Source organism: Rhinolophus ferrumequinum, chromosome 24 (assembly GCF_004115265.2).
Source record: "Rhinolophus ferrumequinum isolate MPI-CBG mRhiFer1 chromosome 24, mRhiFer1_v1.p, whole genome shotgun sequence".
In the NCBI taxonomy this organism is placed as follows: domain Eukaryota; kingdom Metazoa; phylum Chordata; class Mammalia; order Chiroptera; family Rhinolophidae; genus Rhinolophus; species Rhinolophus ferrumequinum.
This window is the reverse complement of record NC_046307.1, coordinates 37,650,265-37,666,280: the sequence shown is the minus strand read 5'-3', so window position 1 is coordinate 37,666,280 and position 16,016 is coordinate 37,650,265. Positions and strand designations below refer to the sequence as shown.

Genomic DNA, 16,016 nt, shown 5'->3' with positions numbered 1-16,016 from the left:
GAAGAACAGACCCACAGTCCGCCCAGGGCCCAGAACAGGACTATAAGATAACAGAATCTCAGAACACCTGCAATAAAGCAATCTTAATTAGCTCTCAAAATAAATGATCAAATGATACAAAATACATGAAAATGGTAAAAAGACTAGGCAAAAAAGGGCAGCACCCTTAGAAACCGAGAAAAAGATTCAGCTTACAAGGCAACGCTGAATTTATATCAAAACGCAAGACATTTTCAGATATACAAGGACTCAGAAAATACTTTGTCCATGTTTTTAGGAAACTACTGGAGAAAATATACCAGAGAAACAAAAGGAATAGAAATGTAATCCCCAACCATCATGCAATTGAATCATGGTGAAACAGATAAAGGGGTCCCAAGTATTAGCCCCCAAATGTCCTCATGTAACCACATGATAAATTTTCTTCCAGGGATTCCCCCCCCTTGGGGGCGGGGACACAAACTGAGAAAATAGTTATAGAAATCATTTTCCGTTCTGGTAGAGAAAAGATGCTGCTGTTGCAGGCTGTTTAGCATGCCAGATTTTCTTTTGGGAGTGAAAAGGCTAGGACAGAAGGTCTGATAGAACATTTGGAAACACATTTGCATGGTTATAATTATTAACTACTGTCAGGAAGGTGTAAGCACTAAATTCTCACTATGGAAAAATAGATGTTAACTCTGAGAAGCATAACTATTTGGAGAAGGGCAGGAACTGTTTCTCATGAGATTTTAGGATACTAGTTGACACCTTACTATGTGTATTTATTCTTCACAAAGTATAAAGTGAGTAAATAACAGAAAGAGAAACAGTACTACTTTATTAAAATACTGAGTTTATTTCACATGTATATTTTTGTCTCCCCACCATTTCCATTTGTCTGACCACCACTACTACTATGTCCTATCATAACATTCCATACATACTTAAAACCAAGCAAAGGGTGGAGTCCCATCTTTAAAAACTAAACAGGCATTTTGGACAACACATTCTTGGCAATGGAACCTGGACAACATTTATCAGACACGGTAGGGCAAGTTCTCACTCTGCATTATAAAAAGGACAGCCAGATAGCAACTGTTACAGAAATGAAATAAGACGGAAAATTTTAACAAACTGTTTAAACTATTTTCTTAAAGAGACTTCCTCCACTGCCAGAGATCTTGAATAGCCTGGAAAAAAAAAAAAATGTGGTTAAGAAAACCACAACACTTCACAGACACCAATAAATTAAACCACGTCTCTTTGTACAGCTCAACATATCTATTTTTCATTCTACCACCAAAAAAGGTTCACTCTAGATAATTAAGAACTGATTTCAAGGAAATTTATATTCAGACATGAGTTTAAATACTTCAATTCAGACAAAAAAAATCATATGATTCTTTGTAAGCAAAGTCAATTATAGTAATATACATTTAACAGCTTAGACATCTTTAGTTAAGGAAACCAAGAGAAAGGGACCAGTGGGCCAACCTTGCCCCAATGTCATCTGTTTTATGGCCGCCATATTTAATATACAGAACGGTTAAATATATTTGTTTCTAAGCCTATGCCTTTGTACATGGGACACATACTAAAAAATTATGTTTATCTGAAATTACATCTTTGTATTTCCCTGAAATGGGATCTTAACAGTTACTTGTTTTGCAGAATTTGCTTATAAAATCCTTAGTGTATTCCATTTACATTGTAACAGTTCCTACAGTGACCACATCCGATTTCATTTTATCCAATGAACATTCATTAGCAAGGACATGTTCAGTGTTATATTATGAGATGGTACACTAACCATGTCCTGCCATATTAACTACCCAAGACGTGCTCTTATCTGGTTTGTTACGCACTTAACACCATCATCCATGACCTAACTTGCTTTTCCATTCTTTCAATCTAATGACTTAAAATGTTGTCTGAACAAAAGCACCACCGTCAATTTCTATGTGGTTCAGCATGATTCTACTTGTTCTCATGCTGATATTTAGTAACATACACGTAAAATAAAATTCTCCAATTTCAAATGACTGTCATGTAAGTACTTCAAGTTGGCGTTTCTTTTTCTACTTGTAAATAATGTTCTCTTTTTTTAAGGACAGTCTTGATGCTTTTGTCAACTCTTTAAAGGATTCAACAAGTTCCTTTAAAACAATGAATTTCTGTTTATCTTAAAAATGCAGAAAAGAAAAATTCCATGACACTTCAATGTCAAAAGAAACGTTCAGATTAGCAAACATCTTCTATAGAATCATTCATGATTTGCTTCCACTTTTGAATAAACATTGCACTCTTACACACTCACCCAAATTTTTATCTGTCTTCCCACAAAAAGCAGTATAATCTTTTTCCACTCTTAATTCAAGTTTCTGCAAAAATTCTCTATTTCTCAAGTCCATCTGGAAGGGATTTTACTAGCCAAATCCTCACAAGCAACTCTCTCACAAGAAAAACTGCACTAGCAATGGGAAACATTTTAATAGTGATTACTTGCATCTGTAGCTATGCCGTAAAAACGTGAGGCATTTAGTTTTGGTAATCTCTGTAATAGTAAATTGAGCTGTTACATTTTTTATTATTGCAGAAATTTCATCCTGGCACTTGAAAATATACTTTCAGTTTTGGAGTCAGAAAATACTTCTGTTGGCAGTGAGTTCAGTCATTTCAGCTGCAAGACTGATGTTATACTGTGGGGAAGGCCCTTGCAGCTTTGGCTGTTATTACTTTTATCTTAATCTCAATTTTTCTTAATCAAAAATTTTATTTTGCCCCTTTCTTTGGTACTAGTTGAAGAAGAAATCATGCATCTCTTATGCTTGTTTACCTGTTAGTACATGCTAGTTTATATTTGACTTTCCATTTTTAACATTGAATTAACTGCATACTGCAGTTTCTAAAGGACTTTTGCTTAATAAATGTCAACTATTCATAAAAATTCACAGAACTCACGCTTGTCTTTGGGGTTTCAAATACACACAAAAAAATCAGAATAACCAAAAGAATCGAAAAGACTGAACTTGATCATCTTATGACCACCACTATGTCAATCAAGGCCGAACTCAAAATCAACTCTGAACAGTGCTGACCCATTGAGGATTTCACACCTAAGAAAAATAGTGCTGCCATTTAAATGATTCAAATACTCAATACTATGGCTCTAGAAAAATAGCTCTAATTGACAAATTTCTTGATTTATTAAAAAAAAGGCAGAATACAGGAGACTTAGGGAGTCCTGAAGTAAACAATTAAACCACAGGATGTGCTATACATACATGATGCCTAGCAACCCCATGTAACTGCTTTTACATTTTCCTTTACCACCTGTGAGTCAGTAACTGTAAATAAGACAGTAAAAATAAATGCATAAATTTTCTATTGACAAAAGACCTCCATGGTAAGAAATACAAAATCTTAAGAGTTGATTCAGGCTAAAATATTGAGTATTAACTACAATTTGGCTTCTTGCTTCCAGATTTTACACTTTAGGTTGATTTTAGCAAAAATGTGCTTCCCATAAGACCTATGGAGAAAATGGTCTTCCTCGGCCAACTCACAGGAAAGCAAAAGACCAGACTGCGCCAAGCAGCCAAATAGAGCAGCAAGGAAAACCACAGCTCATTTCCTTAGCCAACATAATACCAAAAGTAAAACTGAGTTCAGTAACCAAGAGATAATTTACCAACTACATAAAAGCTGGGGAAAATGTACTAAAAAAACTTATCTTCTCAGTCTCGACCAACTAAATTCTTAAGAGTTTCCATGTATTTAATCTCAAGTATTGTCTGTGGTTAGGAACCTTTTAAAAGAAGCCAATACTTAAGGAGACTAAAAGAAAAACCATAATAAATCAAAATAAAATATTTGGATTTGGTCATGTCTTGAGAAAACTCAGTTACCTCCTGGTCAGTCATCCGGAAGCAATTCTTCACATAATTGATGAACTTGGCTTCCACTTTGGGAAGAGAACCACCCTATCGAGACAAAAGCATTAAGGGTTATGTAGAGAAACAGTACTTTGTGAGGTATTATGAAATTCCTCCTATTTGCATGCTATTACGTCAATCAACTCATTCCTTGTGTCTTCAATTCTTTAAAAAATATTGAACAAATCCCTTTTTAGGCCCAGAAAGACTTATTGGGCAACTTATTAAGACCTAGCACCCCCATACTGATGCACTCAAATGCCACCTTGACTGTCTACTGTATTATCTAACAAGTCAGCGTTATCACCACCCTCTATCACCCAGAACAAAATAAACAAACGCACACCCCATTAAATACCACATGCACAAGTGACCAAAATTGTTAAAAGATCACTTTAATACATATGAAGAATCTAGGTCCAACACAATGCTAACCTGAAGTCAATTCAGGAGGTATATAAATGAGGGGAAAATTAAAGTTACTACAATTTGTTGACCTCTAAAGTTTGGTATTTCCTTCAATTATGGAGACAGAGAAGAAAGTAGCATTACAACTTATTAAAATTATGAAATGTTTATTATTTATCACTACTTTTGAATTATTTAATGTACCAAGTATATTACTTTTGTTTCCTATTTTGAGAACTAAATTTTAATTTCCTTGTAACCCAAATCTTCTATGCATTTTAAAAAGATCAAGAAGGCTTGAAGAATGCCAAAGGGACCCTGGTATGAAATAGGTTAGGGATCAGGTATGGTATGATACTTAATTGCCTCTATCCCCTAAAAAACAAACTTCACTATAATTTCCATTTTAAAATTATTGTCACATACATTCTTATTTGATTCATTCAAATATTTATTGAACAGCTAGGGAGACACAAGGGCGATTAAAACATTGTCAAAGAGGTGAGGCAAATGCACAAGTGAGTAGAAAGCAAAATATAAGATTCACTGAATCACAGCAATCAAAAGAAAAGTGCTTTAGGAGATATCAAGAGTGAGATTGCTTCCAGCCTGGAAAGGGGCATGGGTGGGTGGCAAATCAGGAAAGGGGATTGAGATTAAAATAGAAGACTTCAGTCTGGATTGTTGATGACACTCAGTATGGACTATATTTGTCTCTCCTTTTTCCTCTCTCCCCATCTTTGGGCTTAATTTACCAGTAGTGCCCAGGATTGTTCAATGTGCCTGCAAGGAGATAGGACCATATTAAAATGCGGGGGAGGTCATTTTAGCACTGTATGCAAGGGATAAAAATAAAGCAGCGATACCAGGAAGGCTAAAAGGTTTACAGTAGTACAAAAGCAAAATCAAACAATGCATTTTGGTTCTAAAATGTTTTCTCCAATTGACTCATCACTGCACAGGGAAAGGAAATCTATTGAAGCCATGCAGAACCTAGGGAGCAGAGAAAAATACGGGGAAAGGAGACAGCAACTTTTCCTTACCATCCTACATTTACTCTCAATAACTGAGGTCTAAAAGTACTGTTCATAGAATTAAAGCTCCCAAATGTTTCAAGACATTTAAATCAATTATTTCATACTCTCCAAGTCCAGAGTTCATGAAAGTTTAGTATCCTAGTCAAACAAGCAGCAAGATGAGAGCTAATCCTCTTCTCACACAGTTCCACTATTTAAGACAAAAGGAAACTAAATAAAATCAAGATATAACTAAATGTATTGACTGGTGACACTTTGGTGTAAAAAGGCAAATAGAAATGATTCAGTTTGTTGGAAAATACTGACTAGAGTCACTCACTGAGTATTTATTATTTTAAACTGTAACACCAACCAGCCAAAGACTAAGTCTAACTTATCCAGCTGCTGGCAATTTTATGAAAGACTCATGCGCCCTCTGCTGGTTCGGAAGCATCTTACAACCAGAAAATAAGGCAAAGGAAGTGTTGTTCTCCTTGATCTCATTTTAACATCTGTGGTCAGAATGTAACTTACAACCAACTTACCTGCATTTCTTTTATAAAGGAAAATAACGCATATGTAACTTCAAATATGCAAAAAACAAATCACCATAGAGATTACAAATGAATATAAGTAACTTGTAACCCATTTTTGAAAAACATTACATACCACAAAAGGGGCGGGTATAGTAAGGATAAAAAAAATGGGAAAGTGCTGTTACAAACCCCCAGAAAGGTATAATTTGAGGGAGGGGTTAATAAACCTATCTACTTTCTGAAAGAAAGATAATTTTACTCACTTTTTCTATACTTGCTTGCATTTTTGCTTTAATGTCTTCTACAGAACTAGGCCCTTTCGGTGTTTTAGGAGTTTTTTCCTGTTTTTTGAAGGATTCTTGACCCTGGGAAAAAAGTTCAATTTCAAAAGGTTATTAAGATACAGCTCTTAATTTAGACCAATCCTATTTAGATTTTCTATGTTCTTCTTACAATCCTCCCTTTATAAGACTATATACCAGACATACACCAAACCAACATACACCAGAGCTGAGTTGCTATTATAAATTCACGTCTGAACAATTTTGTTCTTTAAGTCATTCCTTAAGAAAAATATAGGAATATTCAATACCAGGATATCATCAATACCAGGATATCATCAAAAACAAAGCCAGAATTGGGGCGACTGGATGGCTCAGTTGGTTAGAGCACAAGCTATCAACAAGGTTGCTGGTTCAATTCCCACATGGGATGGTGGGCTGTGCCCCCTGCAACTAAAGACTGAAAATGGCGACTGGTCTTGGAGCTGAGCTGCGCCCTCCACAATTAGACTGAAGGACAATTTGACTTAGAGCTGATGGGGCCTGGAAAAACACTGTTCCCCAACATTCCCCAATAAAAAATAAATTAATTAAAAAAAAAAAGCCAGAAGGCACCTAACAATGAAGAAAATCAAGCTGCCTGGGGCCCATCCCAGAGCATTTAAAGGATAACCTCCAAATCCAAGTATTGGGGTTCTTTTAAATCTCCTTACTTATTTGTTGCCAGGGTTGAGAAACTCTGCATTACGCAATAAATATTCCTTTCAACAAGCAAGATCCCTTACAGAAGACACCTCTTTATATCATAGAAGTATTTGTTGGCTTTCTCCCCCACTAGAAAGCCAGAAGCTATAAATATGACAATGACTATCAACAAGCACATTTCAGCCTTTTGAAGACACCAATTACAGGTATTCTCCAAAGGCCTATTAAAAATTTCAGATAGACTACATTCTTCCACAGTAGAAGCTTTAACTTTCCTAACTAGTTCAACGAAACCTATATTTGTGTGTATGTTGCCACTTACTTTTGATCTTGGTGTTGATGGTTTTGAGTCTTTTCCATTCTGGTTTGATTTTTGTGCATTTTTGGCTGGAGTATCTCGAACAGACTATAATTAGAAATTAATCTTAATCAATGCATAAAGACATCAGTGCAAATAAAACTGCCCCAAACCATGTAAGAAAAGCAGCCAGGCTAAGATGAAGCAATTATTTTGACAAAAACTTGCAAAAGGGCTAACAAAGAGGAAGTAAGCTACATAAATAGAGAATAAATCATTCCCCAGTGTGAGGTAAGTTTTCAGGACAGCCCCACTCCAGACCAATTTTAAGTATGAGATCACATCACTTCTTCCCCAAGCCAGTTTTTGTTAACTACAAAACAGGTGAATAGCACTAAAAAATTTCCACTATTTGTTATTTCTGACAATCTTGTAAACATTGTACCCAACTTACTTTCTTTATAGGAGCTTTTTCTTCAGCTTCCTCATCATCAAACTCATCATCATCATCACTACAAATGAAGAAAGCCATTATTATTGATTCAATGCACTCACAGGGTCTTGAAGAGATATTGCACATTCATGTCCACTGCACTGTTATTCACAATTGCCAAGAGGTAGAAGCCACCCAAAATTCCACCAACAGTTAAACGGTTAAAGAAAAGGTGATATGTACCTGTAATAGAATATTCAGTCTTAAGGAAATCCTGCAATACGCTGCACGTGAATGCACCTTGAGGATATTATGCTAAGTGAGCCACCAGTCACAAAAAATACTGTATGATTCAGCTTATGTGAGTTAGCTAGAGTAATCAAACTCCTTATAGAAACCAAAAGAAAACTGATGGTTACCAGAGGCTGGGGAAGTGAAAATGGGGAGTTTTTCTTCAATGTGTGTATTTTCCAGGATTACTAGATTGAAAGACTTTGCGATTTGTTACACAACAATGTGAATATGGTGAATACTACTAAACTGTACATTTAAAAAAATGATTTAAAATGTTAAATGTTATGCATTTTCCAAATTAAAAAAATGGAAAAAATAACTTGGGGACAGGGTAGTTGAAATTAAAAATAAAAAAACATTCCATTTTCAAATTTTTGCTAAGGTGGCAACTCTCTCCAAACCAATCTACGGATTCAATGCAATCCTTAAAAGAATCCTAGCCTGCTTCTCTGTAGAAATCAATCCTCAAATTAATATTGAAATTCAAGGAACCCAAAGTAGCCAAAAACAACCTTGAAAAAGAACAAAGTTGGAGGATCCACACCTAGTGATTTTGAACAGGAATCTATAAAAAACTATAAAACAGAAATCAACAGTGCTTTACTGGTTTAAGAATAGACACACATCAGTAGAGTGGAACTGAAGAGTCCAGAAATAAATCCATGTATTTATGGTAATTATTTCAAACACAAGTACTAAGACCATTCAAAGTGGAAATAAGTCTTAACAAATGGTGGTGGGACAACTCGATAGCTACATGCAAAAGAATAAAACTGGCCCCCTCTATCTCACACCATATACATAAATTAATTCAAAGTGGATCAAAGACCTAAATATAAGAGCTGAAACTATAAAACTTTTACAAGATTTGACAATGGTTTCTTAGGTTTGACACCAAAAGTGTAAGCAATAAAAGGAATGACTTCATGAAGATCCAAAGGATACTATCAAGAGTGGAAAAGACAATCCACAGAATGGGAGAAGATATTTACTAATCTTATCTGACTTGTTTCCATAATACATAAAATTTTCTTACAACTCAATATAAAGTACTGGTACATGCTACAACATGGATCTTAAAAACATTGTGGTAAGTGAAAGAAACCAGTCACAAAAGGGCATATTTTGTAGGATTCCATTTATATTAAATATCCCAAATAGGCAAATCCAATCACTGCAGAAATCCACAGGAAGTCTATATTAGCAAATAGTGAAACTGGTTCACACTTTACTTCAAAAACCAATTAATTATATACTGGCCAAAATGTTTCCTTTCCCTACAACATAGCCTCTGTGTATAATACAGGAAGAAGAATTTCACTGATGTGCAACCAAAGAAACACACATCTTTTCAACACTGGAGTAAAATTTGCTGTGTTAACTAGAGCAGGTATGTAGTACACAAAAAAACCATATATAAACACAGTCCTTTAAGTGATTTTTTAACAGTAACTTTGTTAATTTTGGCCTTAGAACCCAATCTCTGCATGTGCCTCCCCATGCTAGAAACAAGATGGCAATGTTTTCTATAAAAACATTATCATAAGCAGATTCATTAGCATATTCCCTAATAAAATGGGAAAAAAGGTAGTTTTATATGGAATGACATAGTATTTATAAATTTTAATGTACAAAGTTTAAATGGACTTTAGCTTTTCTTGCTTACATCAACAGCAACTCAACTAACCCCACACCATACCTTTTCCATCCTCAGAAGCAGAACCCATCAACTTCCCTTTTATCTTGTGGGTTCCAAGTCTTCGGGTACTATGGCTTACAATTTCCGATAACTATCAACTTACAAACCTTGAGGTACCTCTTCACATTTTCATTGCCACCTAACCAGTAGAATTTTCTAAGACTTGTTACCCTCAAGGCATCCATGAACTGTCCCTATCTATGCATGTATCTGACTGCCCTTTCTTTTCTTAAGTAAAAATTTACTAATTTAAACCTTAATAACATCTATACTTTTCATTCCTCGATCACTACCTAAGACGTGGAAGACAAGACAACTATCCTGTTCTCACATTATAACTATCTTCCATTGCGGTTACATCAGAAGTTATCCTTGTTTTAAAGATAGGAAATCTTCCAAAGCCCAAGCAAAATTAAGATACCATACCAATCAGGTCCTACTCTAAAGCCTTCCTAGAAAGCACTGTCTCAAGTCTCTGTGACTTTGTGCTTATAAACCTATGCAAAGGTTAACCTGAAATCACCAGAGGAAACTTAAGCCTAATTAAGCACCATATACCATCCAGATTTCTCATTTCTGTCTAAGCCCATTTCCCATTCCTTTCTTGGCGTGTTATTTTTTTTAATTCTTACTAACGGCAAATATTCTTAAATAAAAATCAAACATCAAGTATACTGAGTTTGTAAGTTTGACATGAATTTTTTAAGCATTCAACTCTTTCATCTTTCAGCCTTTTTCCGATTTTCTGCCTTTATTGTCACACTTAAAGGTCTTTTTAAAGAACTATCAGGGTAGCCAGTTGAGGTTACTGAAAACCTAACTTCCAGATTTGATCACTCATCAGTGCAAGTTCTCAAGAGTCCTTCTTAAGATTCTACTTGAATTGTGTTTTCAGTAAATATGTATGGACCAACCTGGGACCTCGTGGAAAGTTGACAGGCAATTAAAAATTCAATGAATTAGAAAAGTTACTGCCACTGTTGCATATAGGAAAGACCAATTACGAACAGCAGTTTATTCCAGTGTGCATTTAACTATTTACCATAGCCTGACCTAGTTTAATAAACACATCAAATCTTGTTTCCAAGCAAACTTAACTTCTCCATGAAAACCCTATTCTCTTTTAGAATCTTATTTTCTCAATAAGAACCAGAGAACGACACGTCAAAATCCTTTATGTGGGAAAAAAATCCTTAAGTGACAACTTACAAAGTGAATGTAGCTAGAGCTATTCAGATTCTCTTTCCACCCAACCTGCTGATCATGAGCTGTTCACCATGAAATATACTAGACCTCTTAGCGTACAGTAACGTGTCCATGATCATCTTCCCCAGGAAAAAGGCACCTGGTCAAACACATTGGGGAAACGCTACATACTCTAGCCATCTGAGAATCTGCAATGTGCTACAGCATTTTAATGGCTCGCAGTTCCAATACAACCTGTAACTAAGCTCATTCAACCCAAACTGAAAAGCACTATGTACTGTTTCTTTAATTAAAGCTATTACTTAGTTCCACAAGATGATTTTGGTGAATAATTTTCATAAAACTCCCCCATACAACTATATCACGTTTCTAAGCCCATACTACTACTATACTTACTCTTCGTCGTCATCATCATCATCATCGTCGTCGTCATCTTCATCAGCAGAAAGTTTTACTTTTTTCTTAAAAAAACAGATGGAAAAAACCCCTCATGAGCAAGTGCTGATCCTAATCACCCAACTAAAAGCCAGAAAAATTTATTTGTATAAATTACATCTATACCTGTGGAACCTTGCTACCACTTCCAGGGGCAGAGCGCTTTCCAGATATACTTAGGAGTTTCACATCCTCCTCCTCGTCATCTTCTGACTCTGCATCTTCCTCTACAGCTAAAATAAAAGTTTTTTAGCCACTACTAGAACTCAACCAAGAAGCAAGAACTCAGAAGAAAGGGTATTTATAGTAAGAATATTTAAGAACAGATTCTAAAAAATCGAAACAAACAGCAAACAGGAATTTTGGAAGCTACCGCTCACTGCTAGATTTTAAATACAAAAACCCAGGCTTTTCCAGTTATAAGTTACTAGATTCCCATTTGAACCTATTATAAAGACAGTAGTACTAAAACTAAGAATGTTTATTTATAAAGTCCAAATTGGGAACAAGGTAGTTAACTGCATTAAAGAGAATAGCATAATAGATAAAAATTACATACCTACTAAGTGCTGTCCACTAATATGCACAGGCCCTGAACCACACTTCAACCGTAAGACCACAGGTGGTGTTATTTCAAAGCCCCCAAGGGAAACCTAAAAAGGAGAAACTTTTAAATTACTAAATATTGTGAAAAAAATAAAAGGTTAAATGTTTGGTATAAAACCTGCTCATAACTTAAAAGTTTGTACAACAGATGTGACAGGCAAACCCATTAAGCCAAACAAACCAATGAACTCATTTTCCCACCTGATAAACAAGCAGCAACCACCATGTTCATGAGTTGATCCTTCAACCCGTGACAAGATAATGAAGATGTGACCAGAAGAACCAAACCAAATTCACACCTACCTTACTGCAACAGAATTAGACTGACACAAAACCCAAAGTGTAAGTGCCCTTACCGTTGGCTGTACAGACATTTTCAAAGTTGCCAGTGTTACTTTAATTGGACTGCCTTCATAATTCATTGCCTCTGCTTCAACAATGTGCAATTCATCCTTTGCACCAGCCCCTAAACTGACCTGTGAACCGAAAAATAGTACAACTTAAGTTCCTGCTATTTTACAATCCCCCTAAAGTTCCTATGTTTAAAAAACAAAAGAAACAAAACTATAAACTTTTCATTACCACTGATGGAAAACTAATTTGTGTACAACGTTGTCTTCAAGTTTTATGTGACCTTGCCAATCAATTTCTCACTATGTATTACCAAACATTAGTCTCTGTGGGGGACAAATAGATGTATCACACTATTCTAATGGGCTTTATAATGCAATTGACATGTATAAATGTTAAGTTGAATAGTGTGACTAGACTTTTACATGATTGCCACAGGAGTGGTAAAGATGCCAAGTTTTGTATCACAGATATACAGAAAATCAGGTATATACAAAACTCAATTATAAAAATACTATTATAAAAATTAAGTATTAAGCCACATGAATAGGAACTAAGCTGAAATCAGAAAGGTTAAGCAGTTTATTTTGAAAAGTTTAAGTACCGTTCTTAAAGATAATTGGTGCTCATTTTCATCATTATCCACTTTAAAGTGATAATCTTTGTCGGCCTTTAGTTCACAACCTGTAAATGAAGAAAAAAAGCAACTATAACAGGGAGAAAAATAACACTGAAACTGCAGTGTGGGTAACCAAAGGTTATGGTTAACTTGTGAACTAATTTTTCACTACTGTAGCTATTAAAAGGTAGTTAAGGCACCTCTTCCTGGATTTCTTGAACACAAATGTCTAACAATTAACGCAAATGTCTATAAACAATCCAATAACATCCTTACAGGACTTTAGAAATTCTGCTTTCCCATTATACTGTTTCATTCTCAACTACACCACTATTACCATCCTCAGGTAGAAGATTTAGCAGACCTGGAACTAAAACAAGTTACCTGAAACCAAACTTAATGTACAGTATTGATAAAACCCCCAGTATTTAAAAAAAAGTTCAATCACCTACGGAAACTCCCAAGAAAAGCAACCAATTTAGAAATGAGAATGATTACACAAATACCGACACAAACAACTTGTATTCACAACAGGAAAACTAAATATAAAAGAACACTTGTTAGAGTCAACATTTCATCTTTGAAGAGAAATGATGTACATTAAATTATGTTGAAAAAATTATGCTTAACGCAATAGAAATATCCTAGGGAATATTTCCAATGGAAAGGTTAACAAAAATATCTCATTATAACTTGATCAAAACCCCCCGTTATTCAAAATGCCTAGGAATAAAAGACTTAATGTACAGTGCATGTTATCTACTCCCATTCCTTGAACAAACTTTTAAATACTCTCAGAAGTTTTATTAATTTAAATGACTCCATTTAATTGTAATCTAACAGTTACTGTATATAGATGCTTAAATGTTATTGCTCAATTAACAAACCTCAGCATTGTTTATACAGAAACAATGAAATTTGGGGCAGGACTTGCAGTTACTTCAAAGCCTGACTGACAAAGACATGGCTTCAAGTTTACTGAGGTTGAAAACCAAAGCGGGTCTCTCCTTAATATGGTACGTACAGTGTGTGTGTGTGGGGGGGGGAGGGATCCCCAAATCTCGGTATAGTATTACAACATTACCAGGTCTTACTGACCCAAACGGTATCTCATCTTTAAGAAAAAAAGGCTGTTTGCTCAACACCGCACAGAAGGTTGCTTTCGCGGGCCTCCCTCAAAAAAAAAAAAAAAAAAAAAAGAGAAAAAAATTGTCACACACCAGCTCTGGAGGCAGGGATTTTGGTTTAGATCTACCTCTACCTACAAGTGCAACCTTCGTGAAGCCACTTTAGTTCTGAGCATCAGTACCGTCATCTGCCGAGCGGGCTAAGCCCTCTCCCGCGGTGAGCTAGAAAAAGGGCTCCATACATGAGAACCACCATCCTCGATGTGAAGCCCTGAACAAAGACCTCCAGGATCCAGGCGCCACCAGCCCCATCACCTAACAGTTCCCGCCCAACGGCCCCCATGAAGCCCGAGGAGCCCAGGCTAGGGGTGGGGTAGGTGACACCACCAGTGAGCCCCGGATGTAGCGCCCACACCCCCCTCCTTCCCCCAAACACGTGGCAACCACGTGCTCCCGGCGCTTGCGGCCTCCTCACGCCCGGCCGCGCCTCCCCTCCCCCTGGAACCAGCCGAGGCACCGGGGCTGTCGGGCCTTAGGGCTCCAAACTCCCGAGGGCCGGAGAGCAGCGCCAGGCTCCTTCCACCCTCTTCCAGGAAAGGGGCGTATGCCTCACACTACGAGCCCACACAACCTCCTGCACGCATCCACCCGAGGCCCACCATCAAAGACACCGGCTCGGAATCCCAAGCCGACGCCCTCACGCACCCCCAGAAAAAAATAATGTCCAGAGCTCCACTGGGTTACCCAGGAAACGCCGAACCCTCAGCTACTTGGTTCCACGTTACCTCGGGCCCTGGGCCTCGGACCGCTCACGCCGCAGGCTTCACGCCGCCCCTCCTTCCCATCGCTTCATACAGCCGGCTCTCCCTGCTGGCCTCTCATCCTGAGGTAGCAGGGCCCCGGCAGCTCGCTTCCCACGCCCTCAGGCCTCCAGCCTGCCTCGCTTTCTTCACCAGTCCCAGGCCTCAGCGGGATTCCCGCCCCCCCACCGCAAAGCCACAGGCCCTGCTCGGCCTTGCTCCAAACCCACAGTAGTTACCGAAAAGATAGTTCTGGGGCCTCAGGGGGCTCATGTCCATGTCCATCGAATCTTCCATGGGGTGGTGGCACGCACTTAGGTAGGAGAGAAGACGGACGGAGATAAACGACTACTGCTCGGCAGCACTGACGCGCAAGACGGAATCGCACCAGGGAAAGGACGCGGGCTCCCTGCGCACATATATAGCACCCTGAAGATCTCGCGAGATCTCCAAAGTCCCGTCGCTGCGCGCTTGCTCAAGAGCCCCCCTTCCCGTACGGTAGACCTCCCGCGCAAGCGCTCTTCAACCCCACTCCTTTCTACCTCGCCCCCCCACCTCCTCCAGGTACTTCGCGGGCTCCCACCGAGCACGCGCAGTCGTACGCCAGCCCTATTCCTCCACCGCCACCGGTGCCTGTGCGCACGCGTGCTGTGTGTGGTAGCGCGCGCCCCCACCCCAGCATCCAGGCTTTCCCTGTTCTCTCCCGCTCGGGCGCGCGGGCCTTGCGCCAATAGCCTGCGCAGCCCACCCTGCAAAATGGCGACGGCATCCCTTAACTGTGTTAGGAATGCAGGGCGGGCCGGTTTTAAGCCAGAAGGGAGCTTGATTCACCTTTCTCCATCCCCTCATGCCCCGCAGGCCTCCAAACAGGCATAACCACTTCAGGATTTCTGACTTGCCTAAAGGCCTGGGCTCAGAGTTAATTTTCCCCAAAGTTAAAAGTTTCAGGTGCCAGAGACAGATGACTACGGATTATTCTTTGTTGGGAAGAAAAGATGTAGCAGCTGGCCGGACTTACTCTGTTGGTTTTTTTTTTTTTTTCCCTGAGGAATCATCTCCGAAGTTGAAGTCTCTGCCTTTATGTCGTTTTGGGGGCCGAAAGCGGACTGAGTCAGACTCTTCCATAAGAGCAGGGCAGGAACCAGGCCTGGGTGATTTCTCCAGACAGAGAAGGTCTTAAAAGGGCTGTGTATGCACAATATGTATCCACGTAAGGTCCTGTGAGGCAGATGTGACTATCCCCACTTTGGAGACTGGGAAACGGGCCGAGAGAAGAAGTAAGGTG

General features: G+C 38.3%; 1 protein-coding gene across 2 annotated transcripts; it reads right to left on the bottom strand.

Moving 5' to 3' along the window:
- Nucleotides 1-803: 803 nt before the first annotated feature.
- On the bottom strand, nucleotides 804-15,149 carry NPM1 (nucleophosmin 1). 2 transcript variants are annotated; one of them, XM_033096788.1, is made up of 11 exons: nucleotides 14,971-15,149; nucleotides 12,790-12,869; nucleotides 12,191-12,310; nucleotides 11,788-11,881; nucleotides 11,355-11,461; nucleotides 11,190-11,254; nucleotides 7,616-7,673; nucleotides 7,186-7,269; nucleotides 6,141-6,242; nucleotides 3,891-3,965; nucleotides 804-1,172 (listed from the first exon to the last, which is right to left on the bottom strand). In XM_033096788.1, the coding sequence occupies exons 1-11, from the start codon at nucleotides 15,026-15,028 to the stop codon at nucleotides 1,134-1,136; spliced, it is 882 nt and encodes a 293-aa protein (XP_032952679.1). In that variant the 5' UTR covers nucleotides 15,029-15,149; the 3' UTR covers nucleotides 804-1,133. The 2 variants fall into 2 exon arrangements, with proteins under 2 accessions (XP_032952679.1, XP_032952680.1); XM_033096789.1 differs by lacking the exons at nucleotides 804-1,172; nucleotides 3,891-3,965 and adding an exon at nucleotides 4,759-5,108.
- Between the last annotated feature and the right edge of the window lie 867 nt (nucleotides 15,150-16,016).

Bases quoted from the DNA above. Each gene is read 5' to 3' on its own strand.
- NPM1 (XM_033096788.1), bottom strand. From the start codon at position 15,028: ATGGAAGATTCGATGGACATGGACATGAGCCCCCTGAGGCCCCAGAAC. The intron at 11,462-11,787 runs GTATGTAATTTT...CTTTTATTTTAG, and splicing joins TAGTGGACAGCACTTAGTAG to CTGTAGAGGAAGATGCAGAG. The intron at 7,674-11,189 runs GTAAGTATAGTA...CTTCATTTGTAG, and splicing joins GATGATGATGACGACGAAGA to TGATGATGATGATGAGTTTG.